Source organism: Phaethon lepturus, unplaced genomic scaffold, assembly GCF_000687285.1.
Source record: "Phaethon lepturus isolate BGI_N335 unplaced genomic scaffold, ASM68728v1 scaffold28380, whole genome shotgun sequence".
Classification (NCBI taxonomy): domain Eukaryota; kingdom Metazoa; phylum Chordata; class Aves; order Phaethontiformes; family Phaethontidae; genus Phaethon; species Phaethon lepturus.
The window spans coordinates 1-25,191 of record NW_010514468.1 but is presented as its reverse complement, the minus strand read 5'-3'; the positions used below and the strand labels follow the sequence as shown (position 1 = coordinate 25,191).

At 43.7% G+C, this 25,191-nt stretch overlaps 1 protein-coding gene across 1 annotated transcript; it reads right to left on the bottom strand.

Annotated features, from left to right (window-relative positions):
* Window positions 1-1,620: 1,620 nt before the first annotated feature.
* LOC104625446 (probable cysteine--tRNA ligase, mitochondrial) lies at window positions 1,621-21,033 on the bottom strand (the record flags this gene model as incomplete). Its single annotated transcript, XM_010293072.1, has 10 exons — window positions 1,621-1,657; window positions 3,922-4,057; window positions 4,672-4,738; window positions 7,381-7,448; window positions 11,192-11,325; window positions 13,875-14,004; window positions 16,608-16,691; window positions 17,418-17,523; window positions 18,169-18,240; window positions 20,916-21,033. Coding segments are annotated over 10 exons (952 nt in total), but the record flags the coding sequence as incomplete, so codon positions are not given.
* Between the last annotated feature and the right edge of the window lie 4,158 nt (window positions 21,034-25,191).

Below are 25,191 nucleotides of genomic sequence, written 5' to 3'. Positions count from 1 at the left end.
CCCCAGATTTAAGCTGGCAAGACATACCTTCGATCTCATCCCTGATTTTATTCCTATTCTAATTTAGGTAGACATGATCTGTCTTTGGAAACAGATCTCTCCAAAGAGACCTAACCCTCACCACTGACTCTGTGAGGGATACAGGCACTTAAAGAGCTGCTTCACCAGCATCTAAAATCTAGATGGACCTAAAACTTTGCAATCTAGATTCTGCACTAGACATACAATTCCCTCACAATATCAAAGCTAAACTGGACATATCAATTTTTGAAGGCAACTCTTAGAGAAAATACAAACTGTTTAAACTCAGAAGGGCAAGTTTGGGATGGGATTCATTTCACCCAACTTACACACTTACATCTAAGCCTCTTTATAGACACTGGAAAGAAGACCTTAAGGTAAATGACTCATCACATCCTGAGCAGAGCTCTGCTTTATGATGAGACCTGCTACATCCTAACCCTAGAGGGCTTCTCTCCCACCAACTGGAGAGATGACATTACCCCCACCACTAACAGGGCGTCCACACACAGGGACACCCTCACTGCATTCAGCGGGACTCTAGCTTCAGCAGGCGACTGCGCTTCAGGAGCTACCAGCATCCGCTTCTGCTGGCTTCGGGTTAAGCAGGTTCCTCTCGTCTTGCCCACACCCTCAGAAGTACGGGTGCTGGACTGGCCCCTGGCACTTTCACTGCAAGCTGCCATCAGCCAGAGGCAATTTTTCTTTATGTACAGTCATAAGCGCAGTTATCTGTAGAAGGGCACTCGGACCCCACACAAGACAGCCCACCCAACCTTGGTGGAAGTCATGTCCACCAAGTACAGGCCTAAGTTTAAATGCATTCCTTCCCACAATATCACACCAGAATCAACCACTTGTACCAGAGCCATATGTAGGCAGTGCAATATTGCTTCACCATTTTATGCCTGACTTTTGCACTAAGAGGTACACCCAAACTACAGCTTGCAGCGTATTCCTAATGTCATCAGCACTAAGCATCACCTGTAGTTTTCACAGCAATCTCACCTCTGGTCCTGCACACATTACAGCCGACTGCTTTGTGCAACTAGCCAACACTGCACAGATACAGACTCTGTAGAGCAGACAGTCTGAGCAAGGGGACAGATCTAAGAGGGCAGAAGCAGCCAGATGTGAGACCTGATCTCAGTTCCATTAGCCTAAATCCCAAAGAAGCCTAGCTGTTTAAATAGACTTTCTGTAGGATTTACCCCAGTATAACTAAGGCGTAAGTCTGGACCTGTATTTGTCAGATTTTCCACTTGTGTGTAATTAAAAATCTGCATTACTGCCTCCTTAACACTGGTTATAAAATTGAGCTGTATTCAGCTTTTAAAAAGACTGATGTACAGACTTTTAGAAAACAGTGAGATATTGAGAGAGATCATTTATATCCACCAAGATTACTCAACTGATTACCCTGGTTACAGGAATTCCGCAAGGAATACTTGATGAAAGTTTATCCTGATGAAGGCTGCTTTGATTAAAACCATTATTCTTCCCCGATTCATGGCACTCTCCTAAACCACAGCCTGCAGGCACTGCAAACCCACAGTGCGGCACAGGCAAGCCCTGCTCCATCAATCTTCACCGTACCACCTACTCCTTCTCTCCTTTGCCATTGAAGGCATCATCGCTACAATGACAAAAACCACATTTATTAGCACCAACACGTAATTAAAGACCAGAGGATCCAAAATGTTATAGTTCACTCAGGTTCACAAAATCACGGGAGTGGTTTGGTAACAAAGAGAGTGTTCTGGGGACGGAACCCCACTGCCTGCCGCAGCCCCTCCACCTAACTGCAAAAGCAAAGCCACTGCTGATGAGATGCAGGAGGAAAAGCAGTGCCTCACAACGGGGTCCCACAGGGCTTCGGAGATGGCACTTCTTTTAAGCTGCACCCAGAAGCAGCCTGGCAAGCACGCTGGTGGTGGGGCACCATGCTGCTGCCTGTGGCACCTAGGAAAGACCTTTTCCCAACAGCCCGAGGAGGGCCAAAGGGTGGGGATTCGGGCCAAGAAGGGGACAGCCAGAGGCATTGGCCAAAGCAGAAGGCCTGGGTCATGACCGGCCCCTCCCAGAGCTCAGCTCAACCCCCAGCAGCTCCGCCCCAGCAGCCTGAACAGGCAGAGAGGGTGAGGGAGCAGAGGGACCCCTGCAGGGACACGCTGTGGAAGGGTGATGTCCTGCGTCAAAGCCTCTTCCCTCTACAGCTTTTCTCCTCTTCCCCACAGGCAAGGCACCCAGCTTTATCCGCCCTGTGACAACGACCGCCACCGACGGGGGCCCGTACCCCCACGAAACACATGCCCCTCCCTGCACGCACCCCTCCAGCCCTTACCCCTCCGTGGCTGGGGCAGTTTGGAGTCACGTTTGTCCCCAGGTGTCCCCGTCAGCACACGTGCAGGCAGCGGGTAGCCCAAACCACACAAAAAGCCCGTTCCAAGCCTGAGATCCGCATAAACCACAGCACCAAGCGCCAGCCATTCCCAACCGTCAGGACCTGCCCTCATCCGCACGCCTGCAAAGATCTTTTATGGGCAAGATCCAGCAAGCACGGTAGCATCACCCAACCCCCCCAAACCTGGATTTTAGCAAGTACAAAAGGCTCTCCTTCACAGGCAGGAGTGGCAGGAATCATCACCAGCAGGTTTAGGCTACAAAAACCTTTTTAGGAACAAATAGAAGGTGCTTGGGATCTCATTTCTAATAAAAATACTTCGGAAGCAGACAGCAAGATGAGGCGGAGTGCAGTAAACTTATCTTTAGCCCAAAGTGAATTGATAGCAGGGACACAAATTGACAGACTGTACAGTAAATACCTGGCTCAGCAGGGCTCGGGGCTCGACTCTGGCTTTTTATCTGACAGCAAACCCCTGCACCTGACCTCATACAGTGGGGGTGGCAAGCACAGCAGACCGTCGAGCAATCCTTATCTGCCAAGTGGCTTGCTGGCACTATACTCTGACATAGCACCACCGTATCCTTTCAAAGCCACCTATATTTGCACAGGTTTTTAATCACAGGAAGGTATTTAACCTAGAAGTGAGGCAAAGACAGGGTCATGCCCTTCTCACAGAGGGCATGACATGCAGCTGACATGCAGCGGAGCAGGCGTGCAAGCAGCCCTCTGCTGCAGGGCTCCAGTGCCATTCCTTGCCCCAAGGCAAGCTTAGAAATTTCCAGTCATTCTGCTTTTGTTTACAGGACATATATATTTGACAGTCTTGTAGATGTTAGCCTTTTTTTCTCCTTCCTTTGTTTTAAATATACATTTATTCAAGACTCCCAAGTGCCCCCAGCTGCAGCCCAGGAGCTATTTATGCATGCACAATGTATTTAGCCTGCTGACCCAGAAGAAACAGCCAGGTGTGCTGCTGTCCTGCCGTATCACCCCAAAATAGCCAGGCATGCCACCACCCCACCCCGCTGTGGCAGTGCTCCCCACTGCCAGCCCCCTCTCCTGCTCCAAATGTGGGCTGGTTCCTCAGCAAACCTCCCACCTTGATCTGTTCACCCCTTGCTACCCACTGGAGGTTAGCAGTAAATAACCAGCAGTCTCTTTACTATCCTGTGCTTCAAAATACTTCAGGAACACACAGCATTCCTGATGCCTTCAGCTGCCTTCGGAGAGGGAGGCTCCCCAGGAAGATCAGACCGGTGGCTCCTGCAAGCAGCTGGAGGAGGTACTGACGTTCAAAGAGACTTCTCAGCCCAGTGACTGCATGTCCATAAAGGCTTCCAGTGCTCTGCATGCTGACGGACACTAGCAAAGCCACAGAGCCTTAACCATGCCAGCTCTCCTGGTCACGCTGCTAGAGATGCTTTATCTGAGGCAGCCAGAGGCCCGCTGAAATAAAAGAGCAGGAGTTTCCCTATGTTCCACCATTTCCTTACCATGCCAGGATAGCCAACAAGCCAGATGACCCAGCAGTGGTTACAGAACTACCATCTGCCTTGGGCAGGCCCCAATAAACTGGTAAAACCACTATCCATATGAAAACCTCTTCCAGTTCAAAGTAGCATTTGCCTGCTGCAAACACCACAGTGTAAAGAGGGAAGCTAGCAAAACCTCCCACACCTCTCCCCACCAGCAGTGTTTGCCAGGCTAAGATGATCATGAGGTTACCAAGCACTGGCGTAAGCAAGCTGCACTGCACTACAGAACTGCTTGAACACTCAGTAACTCCACGGGACAAAAAATGGTAACACAGCAGAGAGATGAAATGTTATTAGCAAGCCCTTGTCATAGCCTACGGGAATATAAGGCAAAGCTCCACCTAGATACATCTCCAAAAAACAGCTGATTGTGACTGAAATACAAATGACCGCAACAGATGCGAATCAGAGATGGAGGTAATTCATTAATTGGAAGTGCAATTAATTGAGAGTCACAATTAACTGCGGCTCAGGAAGGTATTTAGGCAAATGGTTAAGTATTGTCCTCAGTAAAGATGCTTTTCTAAAGGAGAGCCAAAGGGCATCCCCGCAGAGCACCGCCAACCTTTGCACCTACCAGAGGGGAACGGCAAAGCACCGCAGGGAGAGCCCGCGCCACCACCCACGTCTGCATCCCCAGCTTGGGAAGGGTGCACAGAAAGCCACGCATATCTCAAACACTAAAGGTTTTTTTTTTTTTCCCCTTACCTGAGCTGTATCTGCTGCGCAAACAAAACATCCTGAATTGATCTGACGAAAACTTCTTCAGGAAATCCTATACTCCACAAAAAGACAGCTTTAGCATTATATCAAACAATTTCTTCAGGAGTTGTTAGTTTGCCTGAAATATGCTGTGAAACTAGTGCATGGGGGGCGGAACATGACAAATAACCCACCTTTGTAGTTTAAGATGTAAATATAAGCCATTAAGTACTTTGTAATTATGATCAAACATACACTGTATAAAGACCTTTGCAAAAACACAAACTGAAATTACCACACTAAGATTGGGATACAATCATGCAGGAAAGGATAGCTTTCAGGACGTTCCTGAGTTTTGCCAACTTCATGAAAAAAGAAAGATTTCTTGAAAAAGAGAATAAGTGTACTACTTCTGCAGAACTAGAACGTGAAGGAAAATACGGAATGAACAAAAATAAATTCTAGCAATGCCAAAAAAAGTTATATGTGTTAATTATGAAACCTCATTAATTTCACCCTAATATTTATCTAGCTTTACAAATAATTCACTATAGTAAATTATTACTATTACTGCTAGTGTAATTAATTTATACTAATAGTAAAAAGAACTATTTGAATGCTTGGAAGATACACTGATAAAACATTCAATCACTCCCAACTCTGCTCTCAGCAAGGCTGGACACCATGGCAGATTGACTGTGAACACTGCATTCCTGGGGTTTTTTTGTTTTTTTTGGGGGGGTTTTTTTGGTTTTGTTTTTTTTTTTTTAATTTGCAAATTGGTGACTGTAAGCTTGTAACACTGAAGTGCCACCGAGATAGAAAAATTATAAGGAGAAGTACATACACGTGAGAGAATATGGAAAGTGTCACTTGCTTAAAGATGCACGTTTTTAATTTAGCTTCTGTTACCAGACTAAACCAGCCTGAATACTAAATGTAGCCAAGTGTCAGCAATGTGCCATCTCTCAAGTGAAAATAGAAATAACTGAGGCAACCGGGGCAAGCTAAATCAAGAAACAGACAGCGATGCTAACTGTTTGTTTTGGTAGGTGTCTTTTTTAAAAATAAACTCTATATAACTGAGTGTACCCAATGTGCCCAGAAGCTTTAGACTGATACAGAGGTAGAATAATATGAGTAAAGAAGAGAAATAAGTTTGAATTTGGGAAAGGACCACCCAAACTGGAAAAAACAATTCTGCATTGCATTAAAAATGGAGCACAGCAAAAAGTATCGCTGCTCTTTCCAAGCAGGTTGCTTGACCGTGCGTTATCATAACATGCTTGATTTTGGGGGTGAGAATTAATAGCTATTAAAAAAAGGGGAAAAAAAAAAAAATCAAAAGAAAGGGACAAGGGGGAGGAAAGATGGAGCCGCTGGATGCCGAGGACGCAGGGTGGCCATGCCCAGGCGATGGGCTGGAAGGCAGATGGCTGCCGGCAGGAGCAGGGGAATGCTGCAGGCACCCTCCCGGACAGCCCTCCCCTCTTTCAGGGCAGGCTTAAGAACTTCCACGTAGGCCTTAACTTTCCAGATGCAGGAAGGCTGTACGGGAAGAAAATTTGTTTCATTGGACTGAAAAATCACTTATAGGGAAGGGTTAATAGTTGTTAGCTGAGTCTAAGGGCAGAAATTAAAAACGGAGACCTGCAAGGGAACAGAGACCAGCCTCAAGTTTTTGTTTTCTTGACACAAAGAAGCCCCACCACAGAGGTGGGGGGAAACGTTTCTGTATGATACTTTTAACTGCATCCATTGCATTTGTGGGCATTTCTCCACCCTGTCCACAATGTCTGCTGAGACTTGGGAAAGTTCTGTGAAAATTGTGAGCAACGGGTAATTTTCCTGGGGGAAACAGGGCTTAACCGTACCCAGACAACATCAGAGGGCATTAAGAATAAAGCAGCTCATACTGAACTCCTTTTTAAAGGGATTTTAATTAAGTCTTCCGAGAGGGCAAAGGGGAACCTATGTGCTGAAATAGCCTCTCAAGCTTTGTCTAAAGGAAGGAAACTACCTACTTCTAGCAGTAGGTGTCAGCCATCACGGGAGCCGCCCTAGCGCCAAGCGCAGCTGTGTGGCACGTGGCAGAGAAACCCTGCTCCGGCCTACACCAAAAACGCTGGGACACAGCAAAACAGGACGTATTCGCCTGGCTCGTGGGTACCAAAAGACAAATCAGCAAGGCGACAGTGGAAAAATAACAGAGAATACGAGAGACTGCCGGCATGGCGCGGTTGCAGGACAGCTAGTAGCTTCCTGACCAAATGCTGACACTATGTTCCATTTCACCTAAAGCAGAACAAGGAGCAACGGCCGCTCTTTTCCAAGTCCCAAAAGCATATGTGTTATTAAGAGCGGACAGACAAGAACCCATCACTATAGAATAGAATAACTTGGGCTGGAAAAGACCCCTGAGATTGTCAAGTCCGACCATAAACTTGTAACGCCTAAGTCTGGTATTGGGCACAAACGCTGCTCTGACAAACGCTCTCTGCTCAGCGAGATCCACGTTAAAAGCAAACCCCGAGTCCGAGCAGGTGTCCTACATCCAGATCCACGCTAACAGGTATACCAGCACTACCGAATCACCCCGCTTCGCATCTTTCGCTGCAGCGTAAGCACACAGTCCAGCATTTTCTCAAAAGAGGGCTGTGATCAATATTTACGTGTTACAAACATACATTGCTTTGATTCACAGAAATAGATTACCTTAATTGTTATGTAGTTTTTTAATGATTTGGACATTTTTTCTTGACTTCCTTTAACATGCAAATGCCCTAGAACAAAAAAAAAAATTAATCAGGATAAATGAGTGTGCTTCTGAATGGGAAGTGAATGAAAAAGACTGCACTGAGACACTGGAAATGCTGGAGGCAACGTTTGCTGTGATGGATATACACCAAACATTTCAATGCAACATGTAACATATTTTTCAATAGCTTTGCCCCCAGTCCTGCACATCTCTCCATCCTCAACTTTGGCTGGGTCAATTTTAAATCATAGGAAAAGAAAATGCATTGGGTTTTTTTTCTTTTTTTTTTTTTTTTAAACCAACCAAAACAATACCACTATGACCAGAGACATTAATAAAGTGGGAAAAAAGTCTCCCTGCTCAGAATTGATAATAAACTAATAAAAACAAGCAAGCAAGGAAATACTTTTCAATCTTCACAGAAAAGTACCTTACCTGTTACTCTTGACTTTCCAGAAATATTTTAAGACCTTTATAAAGATCTTCCAGTGATCTCACAGTATCTCAAACAATTTTCTGTATTTATTACTTGCTGGTGGCTGTGACACTTTTTTTTTAATCCAAAAGTTTATTGTGCTGGTTCAAAATACCTTGTGTAAAACGAATTTTCTACACATTCCCTATTTCTCCAGGACTTGGGCGACTGAGAAAGAGAAGGGGGAGGGAGGGCTGTAGCTACGATGCCCAATTTGAATTAGCTTGTTTTAAAATGCAATCTCTGAGCATTGCTAGAACTTTCAATAGCCACATGGACTGCCAGTTTGCAGGGCTGTGGTACAGGAAAAAGGCAGTAACCATCTCCATCACGTTTAGGAGAGTATGTAGAGCTTGGCTTCAGGACTGAAAGTTCTGTCAAAGCAAGACAGGAGATGGGCAACCTCAGGCTGTATGCTCCCGAGCCTTGTCTGTGCTAGCCACAGCACCACTGCTGATGGAAAACATCAATTATTCACAGCACCAGAGAGATGCCGAACACGTAGGCAATAAAAGACTACTCGGCATCATTTCCGAAATGTTGTTAAAAGCCTTAATTGGCTTCTCCTAATAAAAGGGTAATCCTGTAAGTTACCGAGCACCCACAACTAACACGCAATTTTCAGGCCCTTCATGACCTGCAAAACCCAGCACTTACATCATACTTAGAGGCAGATTTTTAAGCACGAACTTTTCTTACTCTTTAATACCACATCAGCACTCTGCATTCCTTCAGATTTGGCAGTCCAGTGTTACCAATGCCTCAGAGTGCTCTGCAAGGACAACATATGATCATGCTTCTGCTTTTACAGGTGGTGGCAGAGGTGGCATTTCTTGCTCAGCAAGAAATCTGAAGCAAGCAGACATCTGAATTTTGTGCTACTCTCTGCACAGCACTGCTTTTGCAGCCTTGCCTGGATCCCCTTCTCTTCCACAAGCAGATAAAATCCCAATTATGCTCATCTGGATACAAAAGCAACACACTCGGGCCTGGTAAACAGACATGAAAAGCATCTGGTTTCACTTCTTAGCTATTTCTGACAATGATTCAATGCAGCAGGGATCCTCCATAAGAAGGCTACCATCAGTCCTACCCCAACCACCTAGAAATTAAAATTTGTACAACACACTCTATGGAGAGAATCAAGAGATCTATGGATACAGAAACAGCTAAAGCGGAAATCTACAATCAAACCAAAATTTTATTTTCATCATATTTGTCCTGACTGCTAGCAAGTGAGGCCATTTTCACCACCATGCAGTTAAACTCAGGACCCTCAATAAGAACATTCAGGCTGTCTGAGGCACTGCACCCCTGCAGCTCTTGCAACTCAAGTAAAACCCACAAACTTCTCCTGGGGAAGAGCCTGGGTACAATTACTATTTTTTCTTTTGCAAAGGTGCCTAAATATTGACTTACTTAACTTCTTTAAGCCAAGCTTAAAATAATTTGATTGTGTTTTCCTAGTAAGGTACAGGTAACATCTGAATTTGAAATAATATTCCTCTTCAAGAGTTTCAGCACTTAGAATGATTTCATTAAAGAATCACAAAATACAAGGATTTTCATAACTTTGGCTTGGCGCTCTTCCCAGAGTACTAGTCTAAAAATAAAGTCCTTATAAGAAGATTTATCCCCAGTGCAGGGATTTTCTTCCTCTAATGGGGATTGTTCCTCCAATTCTGAGCCCGCTAAAATTCTGAAGTCTGTTACAAGAATAAATTGTTTCTGAAGCTGATTCATTTGTCCTAAATAATTCACACTATCGTCCTCCAGCAAAATTTTTTGACTTAATGAATGTAATCTGTCAGCTCCTAGAGAACCTCATTGTACAAATTGCCCTTGGAACTAAGTTTGGGGGTTTTTTTTAAAGAAAAATTGACTCCTCTTTAGTTAGTTAGTTTCAAAGAATATTTCCCTTATAGTTTCAATTCCAATCCAAGTCAGATTCACTGGTTTTCAACAGAATGTTCCACCTGGCAGTAACCAATGCATCTCAGTGGAAGCGCAGAGAATTCCCCAGCACTTCAGGAGCAAAGCACACCCTGGGGGATGCACCAGCCTCCGGACAAGTGCTATTGATTTATAACAGGCTCTGCACTGGGAACTAAAACTAGAATTTAGTATTGATCACATACAGTACAAATACATATGTAAAAAAAGAAAGCCCAACTAATTCCCAGAGCATAGCACAGGCTTAACTCTGCACCTCTTACTCAGGAAAGTAGCTCAAAAGAGTTCACCGAAACATCTTGCACAAAGTATTGTTCAGCAAGAAGAGACTGCAGAGTTGAACCTCACTTTCTGTTGACTTCAGTTCTTTGGAGACCATCCAGAACCACCATGACTGTGATAGGAAGAACAAGTTTCAAGATTTCCACTGATGGGAACAGTGCTAGTACCATCAGACAACAATGTAGTTAAAGGCACTGGACAGCACAAACTTCAGTGAAGCACAGTAGTGCCAAAGGCAGCAAGGAGCAGTTCTACATAATGCCAGGCCATATTGTATGCTGAAGACCACACAAGTAAAAGACACTTTGGTACAGTTTAGTCAGGCACAGCCAGCGGGGTCACTTCTGGGGGAAGAGACAAGGTCTGTGATGGTACTGGTATAGCCTGTAGACAAGTCAGTCACGCTCCATGGGAAAGCGGAGAGACACTGAAGCTGGTCAGAGCACTAGGGAGGGTTAAAGGAACATAGTGATGAGACTCAATGTCTGCACTTTTCTGCAGAGCCGAGGGGTGAGTGACTTGGTCTTTACGTAGCCCATAGATGCCACAAACCTCTTTGTCTCTACCCACCAGCAACCTCATTAACCATGCCTGACCAGAGCAGATAGAAGCATCCAACTCACTTGGTGTTCAGAATGAATCTTGTCCTGCAGGCCTATTACAGCCAAAATACAAGTGAAAAAGAAAGCCTATCACAAAGAGTACCCTCAAATTTTGAGGGAACTCAAATGTAAGGGAATGAGATTCCACAGGAAAAACTCTTCTTTCCACGTTTTTAATTAAGAGTAAACACTGTATATGGGTAATGCCTATACTGTTGTTATTTGGATATCTCCCCAGATGAAATTCTACAATATTTCACTTTTACCTGCTTTATTAGTGAAGGCATTCATTCTACACTTTCAAGATTCACTCTCATCTATGTTTCTTCACTTAATGAAGACCGGAACTTAGTCACTGTAGTAGAGCATCTGTTTTCATACCATACAAATGACAAACCTAAAACACCAAACTCTTACATTTGTACAGGCCTCTCAGGTGATTAGCGTTTTACTCACCAGAATGCAGAAAGTAGTTCCCCCACTGCTCACACTGATGATACACCTCACACTGTGCAATCTCATTTTCATGGTGAGGAAATGCAAGATCTATTCCACCAGTATGGATGTCCAGCTGCTTTCCAAACACTGCACTGTAACAATATTTTCCTGATCAGCAAGTAGAACACCACAAAAGCTTTTTGTAAAAGAAATGCAGAAAAGAATAAGATGAGACATCATAAATTGAAATGTACAATGTAACAATTGCAGTTTTAAAACAAGACTTTACACAGATCTTGGATACCAAAACCGCAGGAGAACTTGTATGGACAGGACCCATATCTGCCCACAATTAATTCTCCGTAGTAGGAGCAATTGTTTTTCTAACTTAGATTAAAGAATGGCAAGCAGGACAGCTCCTTTCCTTGTTCTGCTACAGTTCCAGTATCAGACAGCTGCCTTCATCTGCAAACCTAACAACTTCAAAGAGATGAATGTTTCCGTAAATTTGGTATTGCTATTCTTTATCTTGCACCTTTTCTGTAAGAATTCGGGCAATACTGTACACAGTCACGATAGAAAATGCTTAGTCCTATATTGCTATAATGCCATAAGTGTTGGTGCCTCTGATGTCTCAAGCCATTCCTCTCATCGCAACAGCACGGCTGCTTGTCTGCAGGTCATCCACAGGCTTGCCTGGCACAGCCCTCCCTGCAGGGACACTCAGGCTGGGGAAGATGCAAGGTCTACACAAGTAGAGAAGTAAAAGGATAAAAGGCAAGCCTCACACATGCGTGCACATGGGCATACACACAGACACAGACAGTCTTTCCGTATGTCACCTTAACAACTTGCTAGTGGTAGCTGGCTAGATATTAATGCTTTCGTCCCTTTTTGAGGGACACCCTGGCTCACGATGGCTCTGCAGAAGCACTTGGGGCACAGGAAGAAAAGAAAACAAGAAGGAAGGTGGGAAAAAAGACCAGCTGTTGCCATTTCCCAAGCTTGTACCCCTCTGCTTCCTCCTGTCTGCTCCAAAACCAGCTTAAGCACAGGTCTTCACAGGAATGGCCCTGGCTCACACCTCCCCTTGCGTCATCTACAGAGAAGCACTGGCCACTTGCTGTTTCCTCTAACAAAACCACTAAGAGCTGGGGAGAGGGGAAGAGACAGACCTCCAAAACGCTCAGGGGCGGAAGGAGCTGCCCATCTCACCGCAAAGGAAACTCCAGAGGAGAGATCAGACCTAAGCCACAGCAGGCGGTTCCCTCCTCTGGGGCTGCACGAGAGACCATTCGTTCACCTTCCCCAGGCACACTTCAAAGACTTTTCAAAATTCGTTCACCTAGCTTACTTAAAGTGCTTTGAGATCTTTGGCAGAACAGACAGGTAAGTAGCTATTGTTTAAAATGGGCCTTTTGACAGCTGACCAGGACAGCAAAACGTTTTAGGTAACTTCCCGAAATAAGCCCTCCATTTTTCACAGTCCAGGATTACTACACTTATGCTCTGCATGGGTCAACTCTTATTTACGTGGCAGGAGCTTCATCCAGCCACAGTAAAATAAGTTCTTGCAGACTATAAAGAGCACCACGTTAGCAGATAGGCCATTTGTAATGGGTTGCATTTCTTATCTCGAGTGCACTCCTGTCACAGGTTGCACTTCAAATACAGCATGTTTTTGTGCACTTCTGTTGCTTTAAGAACTGTTTCACAGTGATGAAACTATTTACAGACAGAAAATCACCTTTATAAATGCTTTTTGCAATCCAGTAGTAACGACTAACAATGGAGGTGCACCAGCAAAGCATATGAAAGAGAAACCTAAAGCACCTGTTCCATCTACTGTTGGCTTGGGTTGAAAACTCTCAAGTTAAACAGGGCTGGATCTAAATAATTTGTTATTAGCTTCCAAAAAAAGATCCGAGACTAATGCAAAACTAAGTACCACTATCAATCTTCCTGGAGAGAAGAGTTGGAGTCTCTTTTTTCAAAGCACAAATTAATAGGTCATAAGTTAATACAGTGCAGGACAAAATACTACCATCCTGTGGAGAAAATAAAACTCCAAATTAAGAGCAAATTAATTTAAACCAACTACACGCAAAATGCTACTATGCACAATTTGCATCGTGCCCACAGAATATACTGCCGCAGAGGAACCAGTGTATTTAATACTGTGGCTGACTTCAAGAAAGCTGAAAAACACTTAGATGATTAGCATGCATATCCACAACTGCTGTTAAGATAAGGCCAGCAAGATCTCATATGCTCACTGGTGTCGAGATGGAATTCCATACCCTGTCCTCCTGACACAGCACTACGTGCTGGACTAGCTCCAACGGAGACTGCAGGAAGCGGAAGGGAGGCAAATGAAAGAGGTACCATGACTTTCACAAAAAGTTTGTTTACTCAGTTCAAGTTAAAAGACTTGCTAATTAACTGTGTGATCTTGCACATCATATTTTAAATACCCAAGTCTGCCTCAAAAGAAGGTGCCAAAACATAGCAAGACAGCTATGCCAGTGAGGCACAGCAGAGTTTGTTTGGGCTACATGTGACATCCCAAATTGCACCAAGTATTCACATTAAAACTGGTGCTTTCTACTGATTAGAAATAACACTTTCAATACTGCTGCTACTATTGTACTGGGACTGAAAACAAAAAACAGCACTAGATTTAAAATCCAAGAAATCTGACCTTGATATTGTGGAACACTCAATGTGCCATCCAGGTCTTCCTTTTCCCCAGGGAGAAGTCCAAGATATCTCTTGAGGTTTGGCAGCCTTCCACAGGGCAAAGTCTTTACCATGTCTTTTATCAGTATCAACTGCCAAGAATAAAGCGATTTGTTAATGGGATATGTCTTAAAGAAAAAAAAATAAAAAACGAGTAAATGAATGCAAGTGGAAATGTATGTTTAGTGAATTACTCAGATTTTAATCTCCTTCACTCAAATTCTTTTCCTGCAACTTTCTTCCCTTCCCTCCTTACACAGGGCTTCTAGTTTCTCAAATCAAGCATTTGAAAAAATATGTTGAATTAGAATTCTGCAGGCTAAAAAGATGGATTCAAGATTCTTTAACACATCCTATCCTTTTAGTCCTTTTGGCCTTCTCTGGTTTAACATCATTCATTTAGTTACTCATTACCAAGTTTTCCCAGGACAAATAGATTGCACCGCAACACAAAAGGTAACAAAAACAACCCAAAAAAACCACCCCACAACTTCTTCTCTGGGACACAAACAGTTTCTGGTTCAGATTCTATAAAACCAAGAAGAGAATCAAAACTACTCTTGGACAGTAGCAACCTTCCAGTATCGTCTTCACCAATGGCCGCTCTGCAAAGGTCTCCTCCCCAGCTAGAGTTGTTGCTTCCTATCACCACACGGCCAAGGATGTAGTCTTTTTTGCCACAGTACTGGAGAGAATGGTTCATCTCTGCTGGCCCCTTACCCCCAGTCGGATACACATCGCTCCCCAGCTGGAGCTACAGAACAGGGTTCTGGGCTCCACATTTTTTTGCTGACAAATCCATCACCTCACATTTGACCGGTGTGGAACAATATACCTATTTGTCTTGAAGGGATCCAGCTTGGCAAGCAACTTGCACTGTTTTAAGTTCCTCTTATTTAACACCACTCATCTGTTTTATCAGCCGTTGGCGCTAAATTTACTTCTTTCCTCTGCTTATTTCAGATCACTAACAAAACCACAGTGTATTACTGGGTCTGGAGCATTCCAGTATCAACACGTTTTAATGATGATTCACAGCTATTTTTGGAGACCTATTAGATGGTCATTTTTCTTGAGCCATTCTGCTTGTACTTTATTGATATTATACAAAGTCAGTTTTTGTTCAGAACATCATGCAATATTAAGGGAAGCACATTACAAAAATCCATTACACCTGCCTCATCATTCAAAATGGATGAGAAATAAAGGGACAGAAATATAAGCCTAGTTTTATCCACTGAAACACAGAATCGGTCATGGGTGGGGCTGGAAGGCACCTCGAATGGTCAAGTCCAACCCCCTGCTCAGAGCAGGTTCAGCTACAGCAGACTGCCCAGGACAGCGTCCAGCCAGGTTTTGACTGTCTCCAAGGATGGAGACTCCCCAGCCTCTCTGGTCAACATGTTCTTGTGTTAGCCATCCTCAGAGTAAAAAGGGTTTTATTAGGTTTAAATAGAATTTCCTGCGTTTCAGGTTGTGCCCACTGGCTCTTGTCCTGTCACCAAGGACCACTGAGAAGACTCTGGCTCCATCTTCTTTATTCCCCCAATCAGGTATTTGTACACATGGGTAACATAGCTCTGAGCCTTGTCTTCTGCAGGCTGAGCAGTCCCACATAGCTCTCTCAGCCTTTTCTCATAGGAAAGATGCTCCAGTACCTCCATCGTATTCATGGCCCTTTGCTGGGCTCTCTCCAGTATGTCCATGTCTCTCTTGTAACGGGGAGCCCAGCACTGGACCCAGTACACCAGGCATGTCTCACCAGTGTTGAGCAGAGAAGAAGGATCACCTCCCTTGGTCTGCTGGCAATGCTCTTCCCACTGCAGCCCAAGAGGCTATTGGCTGCCTTTGCAGTCAGTAACTGGCTCTAAATAACCATTGACAAAACGCATTCCCTCTGTGAGTTGTAATGCTGAAACAACTCCAGAGTGGAGCTGTGAGAAGTTTCTGGCTGCAATTCACCTGAGCATCAGCCTGCCAGGCATTTTCAGTAATTGCAAACAGATTTTTTCAATGAAGAAATAATGAATTTCAGCCCACAAAAGGATGCAGGAGATCTGCATGAAATTCTCCAATGCAGAGGCCTGATCAGACCCAACTTACAGAAGCTACAGAGGCTCAGCAATCCTGCTCAGCCACCAGACAACTGCAGCAAAAACACACAGCCCAGGGTATAGGCATGCTTTACCACAGCCTACGAAGAGGTTGCTCACCCTCACACAAATAGGCTGCTTGGCAGTAGGCTGGTGGTAATTCATCCAGTTAGCGTGCATCAGAGGAACGCAACTGCCCCAACAATAATACGGTAGATGATGTTTCCCTGCATTTACCCTGGACTATCTCTACTGCTTGCTAGTGCAACGGCTGAGACCACCACCTCACTATGAAGTCTGTATGTGCCACTCCCAAGTATTTAAACAAAGTTGATTAAGAATCCTAATTGTTCTAAGGTACCGGAACAAAGGTCTAGAGGGAACCAAGCGTGAAAAGAGACCATCAAGTTTCCTCTTGCACTGGCAACAGCAAGAGCCTCAATAAGTAATTACAAAACCCATGTAACCTCAATTAACTGAAAAGTTGGCTATACACAACAGGTTAGAAAACCCTTTCAGACTGTTGAATGAAAGTTTATGCATAGATACATCATGAGTTCAAACAATACATTAATACAAACAAGTTGGTGCCATGAACTTACCTGTTTCATCTTGGGTATCAGGATAAATAGTAGTTAATACTCCGTATCTTTTTCCCCAAGACTTAACATCAAAATAAACATTGCCTAATAGAAAAGAAATGTTTAGTTTTATAGCATAGGTGGGGCACACTCAAGATGGGGAGATAACATTTCTCTGAAAGCAAGACAGAACAAAATGCCCTTCAACTCCCATTTTAAATTCTGATTTAGAAATTCAGAAATACTGCAAAAGTAGCAGCAGATGTTTCCACGTTACCAGCTTTTCAGTAACCTCACTGCATGTGCTCATTCTGCACATGGGATAACTCTGTATTCTGAAGATCTCACCAGGTTCTTCCCTGCCCATGCACAATCAGCAATCCCTCCCTGACACCAGTGCAGCCTACTGCTACTCCAGTTATAATGCACTGGAAATCCTTCTACAACCACCAGCTCTCCTAAAAAAGAAGTCCACACATTGTGCTTTGCAGGCACATCTTTTACAGCACATACCCACTGCCTGTTTAGAGCTAAGAGGTTCCCCCAGCTCTCTTGTAGAAGCCAGGCCAGGCCTTACCCACAGGAGCTCAGATAGCAGTTCATTACAGTAAACAATTATATTAAATAATGAGCTACATTTAACTTAGAAATTGAGCAGGAGTTGTTCTGCCTGCTCATGTGGCCACAAACGAGTTGTTCTCAACCCATCTGTTAATCAACAGAAGGAAAGCCTGGCACAGGGTATCTCATCTGATCCCAAAACAGGATTACTAAGAGCACTGATTTCCTGTGCAAGTGCTGAAGAAGGAGTTACCTTGCTGTAAGTCTTACCTTGCGAGGTTGAATAAGCTTGTCCACTAGCAATTATTGTTTTTATAAAGGAAATTATCTGAGGAATATTGTCAGTCACTCTCATATATACTGTAGGAGGAAGGACCTTAAACAAAGAAAGAGTAACATCTCATTAGCCTGCATGAAACACACTGCTGACAAGTCCCTTCACTGTAAGAAACAAATTTTAAAGAACATTCTCCTCAATTTTATCTTTAAAAAAAAAAATGCTGCAAGTATCATAAAAAGGTCATAAGCAGCATTTAAGATAATACACACACACAAAAACTGAGGGGTGGCAAAAAGAATCCACTAATTTTTCCCCATGGTTTAGTCCCTGCTTCTGACAAGTATTTGGGAGAAGAAGCAAAGACACCTGAAGTCAAGAAAAGAATATTTGATGTTTCATATGCTTTAGATCAGGCTATTTCTGCATTATAGTAAACGTGTATTATCTGTGAACCAAAGCACTACTGCACAGGGCAAAAAAAAAAAAAAAAAAAGCATTCCTAAAGAAATTTAACTTGTTCATTCCAAATCTAGAGCCTGCTTCTTCCCCCCATTTCCTCACTCAAAAGGTGTGCAATATCCTCCCAGCAGAATGCAAAAGTAAATCAGTACTCAGTTTCCAAGCAACGCTGTCACATAAGCAATCAATTTATTTTTTCAGATCAAACTGCCAAAAATCAGATTCCTCACCAAAACAATTGCTTTAAAATACTCTTAAATTTAGAAGCTCAAGTAGCTGTACCTTTAAGGCAGCCATATCTTGTTTAAAGTCTTCTTCATAAATACGAGCAAGAGCTACTGGCGATATATTCATCTGAAAAATAGAGAAGCATCTTAGTAAATCATAAATCAAAGTAATAATATAAAATATTGCAATCTTCTATCAGACTTAATAGCTAATTGGAAGACTTACAGAGCCCCCAAGGTAAAGAGTCAGAAAGGCTTATTAATCTAACATTCATGGGGAAGAGATGCAAGTTATAAATAACTTAGAAGTAGTATTTCATTTATGCTTCTGCATTGCCAAAACATTAATACGTATCTTTTAAGATAAAGAAACCAAAGATTAAAATAACAAAATCCTTCCCTCCCCCATTATTTTTCTCAAGAGGGTCTTCCATTTCCAGCAACAAGATATACTACAGTACACAGGACATGAAAGTTATTCAATTTATCGGCAAGGGACACCAATACCACCTACACATCAGAAAGGCAGATCAGAAACTTGCAGGATGAGACAGGATATTAACTTTCAGCGATTAAGAAAAATAAGCTATTACAGCTGATCATGGTTACTCATAGATCTCAGAAGTAATGAGAAAGTGCAACCTAAACAGAAAGAGGCAATTTGCACATGACATGACACTGGTCTCAAACATTCAGAAGAGGCCAGGGCTTGAAAGATGCATGATAGCTAAACCTACCCTAGCAAGCAAAAGTATGGCATCAAAGCGTTTCAAATTCGAGCTTTTAAACCTTCTATGAGGAGAACCTACTGGGGAGAAGACACTATCCTGTCACTCTCTCCAGCTTGCAGATAACTGAATCACTAAAAAAAAAAAAAAAAATCCAGTTTCATCACTTCCAATTCATTACTGGAGCATCTTTAAGGGGTCTGATTTTCAGAGTGCAGGTGGGTACCACTATTTGGACAAGCTCTTGGACAAGGCAGGAGTTCTGATGAAGACACACCAGAGGCTCACCCAGCAATGAAAGGAGGAAGATGCTCAGCACTGAGAAATGAAGGCGTGTGTCTGCCTAGAGATCAGAGAGAGTGCTCTTCCAGTCCTCAGCAATGGGACTTGTCTCCCTAGAGAGCCTAGCTGCTGCTTCAATCAACAGACAGACAAAGGTGCTTATAGGAGGAAGATGGGGAAATTCTTCCCATCCAGGTGGGTGTTCAAAACACAAAGAGACTCATCTCTCTCTCTCAAAGGACCAGAGGGCATGTAGCACGCTCGTAATAGACTAGATGCCCAACTTTCACGTTTTCTCTAGATGAATCCCACCAAAGGGATGGAGAACAAGCTTAGGCATGTTGATCCTACCATTGTAATGCTTCACACATAGAGGTCCAAACAACAAAATCAGGCTACTGAGGTAGAGGTCTTGGACATCCAAACAAAATGCGCAGAGCAAAGCAGGCATTTCAAAAAGTCACAAAAAAAATGAAGCCATAAAAAGACTACTTCATAGAACCACAGAAAGCCACAAATGAACACAAACTTTTAAAACATGATGTCATTTCCCCCTCCTCAAACATAAAATTTCCATAATGTTCTGACAATAAGGAAAAATTTTAAAATGTACACATAATAGATTTTAAATGCCTGGGATGGGCAGGGGGGTGCTGTGTTTGGGTTTTTGTTTGGTTTGGGTTTGTTGGCTTTGGCAGGGTTTTTTTGATTGTTTGTTTTTTTGTTGGTTGGTTTGTTTGTTTTTTTAAGATGGCCTACTGCCTTGGAAAACTGCAAGTAAATGGACTAAAGGAAGACACGTGTATTTCTACAGGAGCAGCATGCTAGTATTTGTTTGAATGAGTGCCCTGCATTTAACTGCAATAGTAACTGTTTACTTAAAGATTAAATAAGAGTGACAGCTGTCAAATTCTCTGGCTACAAGAACCCAGCTTAAAGCTTGCAACTGCAATTTGATCCAACACATTCATTTATGATCCAGAAGACATGAGTTACGGATTCTAAAAACAAAACAAGAAGTTCAAAATGCAGAATAAAACACAGAATACATTCTTAGCCTTTCAGGGTCCAAAAAGCATTAAAAAAAAAAATTAATTGGACTAATCACTCACCAAGCTCAGCTGCTAAAAAAGTTCTGATTAAAATCCAACTAAGAACCACTTATAGCCCCAGTCTTATCAAGACTTACCCCTACACTCAATGTCAACTTTCATGTAGGTGACAATCTCGGACAAGACTGATAAAGCTTCCCAAGGCGCTGACATTGCAGCTAGATGGTGCTCGGCACCTTTCGGGAACCACCCTCAGCCTCACGTGTGGCAATGCTACATGTACTACTTTCAACCACTGACGGCACACAACGCTTCTCCAGAACACAGCCAGAAGCTTACTGACTGCTAAGTTTTGGGTTGCTTTTGGGATAAGATACTTCTCCAACTGTGCTGAGGATTCACCCCAGCTTTTTGTACCCCGCTGGCCTCCCCAGGCAAGGGTGAAGGCAGGAGGATCCCAACCGCAGGTGCTGCAACGCAGCCCTTCCCACCTCTCCCCCTCACACAACTCTGCTCCCATTTACCCCCACGCAGCTCACAACGCCCAGCCCTCTGGACTCCCAGACCCATTACAGTCATGCTAGGGGACCAGAAATCTCAACATTTATTATCTACTAATTAAAACAAAACTCAAGGGGAAAAAAAACACCCCACAAAAACACAAACCAGGTTAATTTCCCTATGTAAGTAGCTGTAGAAAATACCAAAAGTTTGGGTCAAAGACTGCAGCAAACACCTACCTCATTGGCTCTTTTTATTATCTTGTCATCTATGTCTGTGATCCCCATCACCATAACAACTTCAATTCCAAAAAACCTAGTCATTATCCTTCGAATTATATCAAACCTCACATAGGAGCTGGAAGAGGAAAAAAAACAAAACATGAGCATTTAAACATGCAGGAGTAAGAATAAACAAAAGTAACCAACAGCACTAACAGCCACAGGGACAACCTAAATATCCCAGGACTTGCAATGAAAAGGTCTTTGGTGCATGAAGTGCTTTTCCAAAACCAGTTACCACCTGCACAAAAGTCAAGCAAATTTCCCTTGAACTGGCCTACCCTCTTCTGGCATTAGTGACACATTACATCAAATTTTCTGAGCGTTTTCTTTCGTTGCATCTCTTTATTCAAGCACCGAAGCGCGTCAGAAGCTACGTGTGAGCCAGAAGACTCTCCAAGCAAAGAACAGTATGAACAGACACACAGATCAGATATTCTTGTAATACATCCCTCGGGCTTTGTATATTCTAGCAGGTTTCCAAAAGCCGCTGGGCAGAAGAACAGGGAGAAATAAAACAGGGTTCAAATGAACTTTGCTTAGGGTAGAGTAACAACTACAGCTACCAGCCACCAATACACCATTTCACTTGCACACCACCACAGATCTTCTCCAGTAGCAAAGAGCAGCTGCTCTGGGGGTTATTTTGTTTTATTTACACTTCAGAATAAGTTTTCCAAATTATTCAGGCTCTTCACCCCAAAACAGAGCATTTAATGCTGATGGATTGATGTACCTACAAGCTGTACAGAGCTGCGACAGCCCCTTCTGCCGCTCACAGACTCTCCATTCGTAATTCTCAAAACACGCTTTGACTGAGTAAAATCTAATTATTAGGTGAGATATTAGAGGGTTAGTCACCTAGGCCCTGGGTCTGCCCTGCAAGGTGATGAGAACCCTCAGCCTGCACTGGCTTGGGAGAAAACGGAGCCCGAAAGGAGACTCACAGACCTACAGGTTCCCATTTCACCCACAGGACCACACAAACTATAGCTCCCGCGGCTGTCAGAGACAAGAAGTGTAAGCAAATACTGGAAATGGATTTGCATTCTTCCCCTTAGCTGCAGGGACCGGGTGGCATGAAGGTTCAGATTTACAGATGTGTAGCATCTTGATGAAAAAAAATACTTTTTCTTCTCATTGTTTGCACTACGCCCACATTTCAAAACATGTTTTGAAAGATGGCACATGCTGACAGGGAGGTTGTTTTTAACGAATACCGGCTCACTGGGAGTAATGTTCATCTAACGTGGTGGCATGATTCCATAAGAATATTAGATTGGCCTTAGGACCCCATGCAGAGGAGCAATGCCAGCATCAAAAGCTTGATATCAGATTTAACAGCCCTGCAGTCCTAGTTGCCCAGAACAGACACAAATTTTGCACTGTTCCCTCTCCTCTGATCTTCCAACTGAATTGATGGATGAAACACTGCAAGAGCCAGAGCAGATGTCCCGACACCTCAGACAGCAGGGTCCTTACCACTGCAGGACTGAAAAGAAAAAAAAAAAAAAAAGAAACAGACAGTCAAACTCAGGGGAGTGGCAGAGCAGGCACAAGGGACTGAATGAAATCTCCCCTTGTGCTTGGGTTTACTCTTCTTTCCAAGCATTCAGCCAGGAACCTGGATGCCAACCAGGCTGCATGTCACATCAGCATGATCAAGGACAGTCTCAGAACTGAGGGAAAAGATGACATGATCTGCCGGTCTGATTTTTTTTCTTTATACAGAATAGGTTTTGGATACTGTATCAAGGCACACAGAGCACCTGTTTTGAAGTCTGGAAGCACACCTCACTAGAGAAAGTCGGATTACTTAGAGAAATAAGAAATCCTTATGGAGGAGAAGGAGGAAGGGAGGAGAATAATAATAATGCCATCATTTTCAAATTCTTCTCAAGGATCTCAAGCTCACTTCCATTATTCATTTCTGCATTATTACCTGCCATGTTTGTTGTGCCTGCCACAAGTCAAATGTAGAAAGAAGGGAAATAAAGGAATTCTAATTCCAAGACAACATGTTACAAGAGTGCAACAAAACAATGGTATTTTACAAGAGCGGTGAGGTAGCAACAGCCATCACGCCATTTGATTTCATGCTCTTTCCCAGCATGTTTCCTGGCCTGTAGACCCCCATCAGCAGCATGCATTTCAGCTGTGCCTTCAGAATCTGTACAAATGGACCTAGCTACTCGGGGGGGGGAGCAATTAAAAAAAAAATAAAGAAAGAAAATCAAGAGTGCTCCACCATCCGGAACAAGTCAGCTGAGCAACAGGATGCCAACACCGAGAGGTGCAAGACCACAGACACTGGCAAGCAACGGCCAAATCCTCACATGCTGGAGGGTTTAACCGATCAGAAGAGGAGGAGGAAGGTCTTTGGTGCAGGCGTCTTGCCGCACAACAGCGGTACAGGAACACGCGAAGGCGCTAAAGAGGCAGCAGAAAGAGTAACACAGACACTTATCTGCATGATGCACGGCTCTGAAGGCAGTTTTTGGCCCTAACTGTTCTTTCTTAAATCAGCAAGTAAAGCGGTCAAACCCAGGTGGCCCAGACGTACGGCAAACCTCCACATCAGGACAGCTTGAAATTGTTCATTTAGACATAGGATAAGAAGAGATGGGTAAGAGAACAGGCCAAGCGAGCAAGGCCTTCCTAACTCCCTCCTTTAATCAAAAGAGCTCGAAGGCAGGACAACAAGGAGAACCACTGACAAAAACACTCATTCAAAAGGCAGAGAGCGGCAAGACCAAAAGGTGAAATTCTCCACCTCTATAAACATTGTGCTCTACGTCCACTATACCCCTTAGGACGGGAGCACTTCTGCAATTCCCTCCCCTCTTACACCACATAGGGAAGGCAGGCCCTACCGTACTAGAGAATTTGGGCTGAGCAATGAAAAAAATAAGTTTATTAGCACCTTTCTATACAGCTGCTCTCAAGTGATGATTTCCAACTGTAATTATTTCAAGGTAAACTGTAACACAGCCCATATTACAATAACTGTAGATTCGAATACACAAATTGCTTTGACTTCTTTCTTTTTAAATATTAAAGTTCCCCTGAAGATACTAAGTACAAACAAAATAATTCAAGATACCATTTTCTTCATTTTTTTAGATCAGCAGTAAAAAGACAGGTTAGTTTTCTGCTAAGACTGGGCAAAAGCAAGGAGGAAAAAGACACCACCACATACACATCAACCGTATAGCTGCATTTAAGGAGAGGTTACCAGCTGTATTTTTACGTGACTGGTACTTCAAAACTTCCCTTTTACAGAGAGAAGGCACAGTTATGCAGTACTGTGACAGCTCAACATTGAGCAAAAATTCAACACGAGTTTCTGAACGAAGTCTAGACTGGACCAGAAGCTGCGACATGCCCTACATCAAGAGGGAATTACTCAAATACACAGAGTTTGATCTTCACACAGACAGCAGTTATCCAAGAAACCCCTGCTCTTCCAAGGAGCCCAATGCATCTTGTTCTTTTAAGACTTCACGGACGGGAGCTCAAGAGCAGCTGAAGCTGCCACGACTCCCACCAGCTTCACAGGAACCTGCAGGCAACCCCACATGTCTTCTCATCGGGTGCACTGTTTGAGAACAGCCAGCAGCAACCTGCCCTGGTGCATTTTAAGTATTTTTTTTCCCCCCAAGATATCTTACAACAAAGCAGGTTCATTATTCTAATTATCCTAAAGATCTACGGACAATACGCTGTGCTGTTTTGGTCTCCTTTTCTTTCTTTTTAAACGCAGTAAGCCACTGTTACTATGCAAGGACACCTTTAAGCTACCTGAGCTTCCTGAGGTTTAAGAATGGATGATTCTACCTGTTAACCTTAAAAGCATCTTTTAGTAGTCAAACAACCCTGGACGGTTTTTCCTTGGTGCTGACACAGCGTCCCAACAAAACCGGAGACAGAAGCGCCCTGTCGCTGGGCCGAGGGTCTGTGCTCCGGGATTCCAACTCCCTTGCGCAAGAGGTCACGACATCGCGACGGGATTTGAAAATAACTCGCCCTGCCCAGCAAGAAAGCGTGCGTTCTCAGTACTTTTCACCCCACAATCGCCCCTTTCTGCACGACGGGCTGAAGCAACAGCCCCTTCCGCGCTTCCCGCGGCGGGAGGGGGGAACCACGCAGGGGCCTGTCACCCGGACACACGCTGCCCGCTACCGCAGTTCCCACCCGCGCCGTGCCCACGCAGGCTGGCACATCGACATCCACG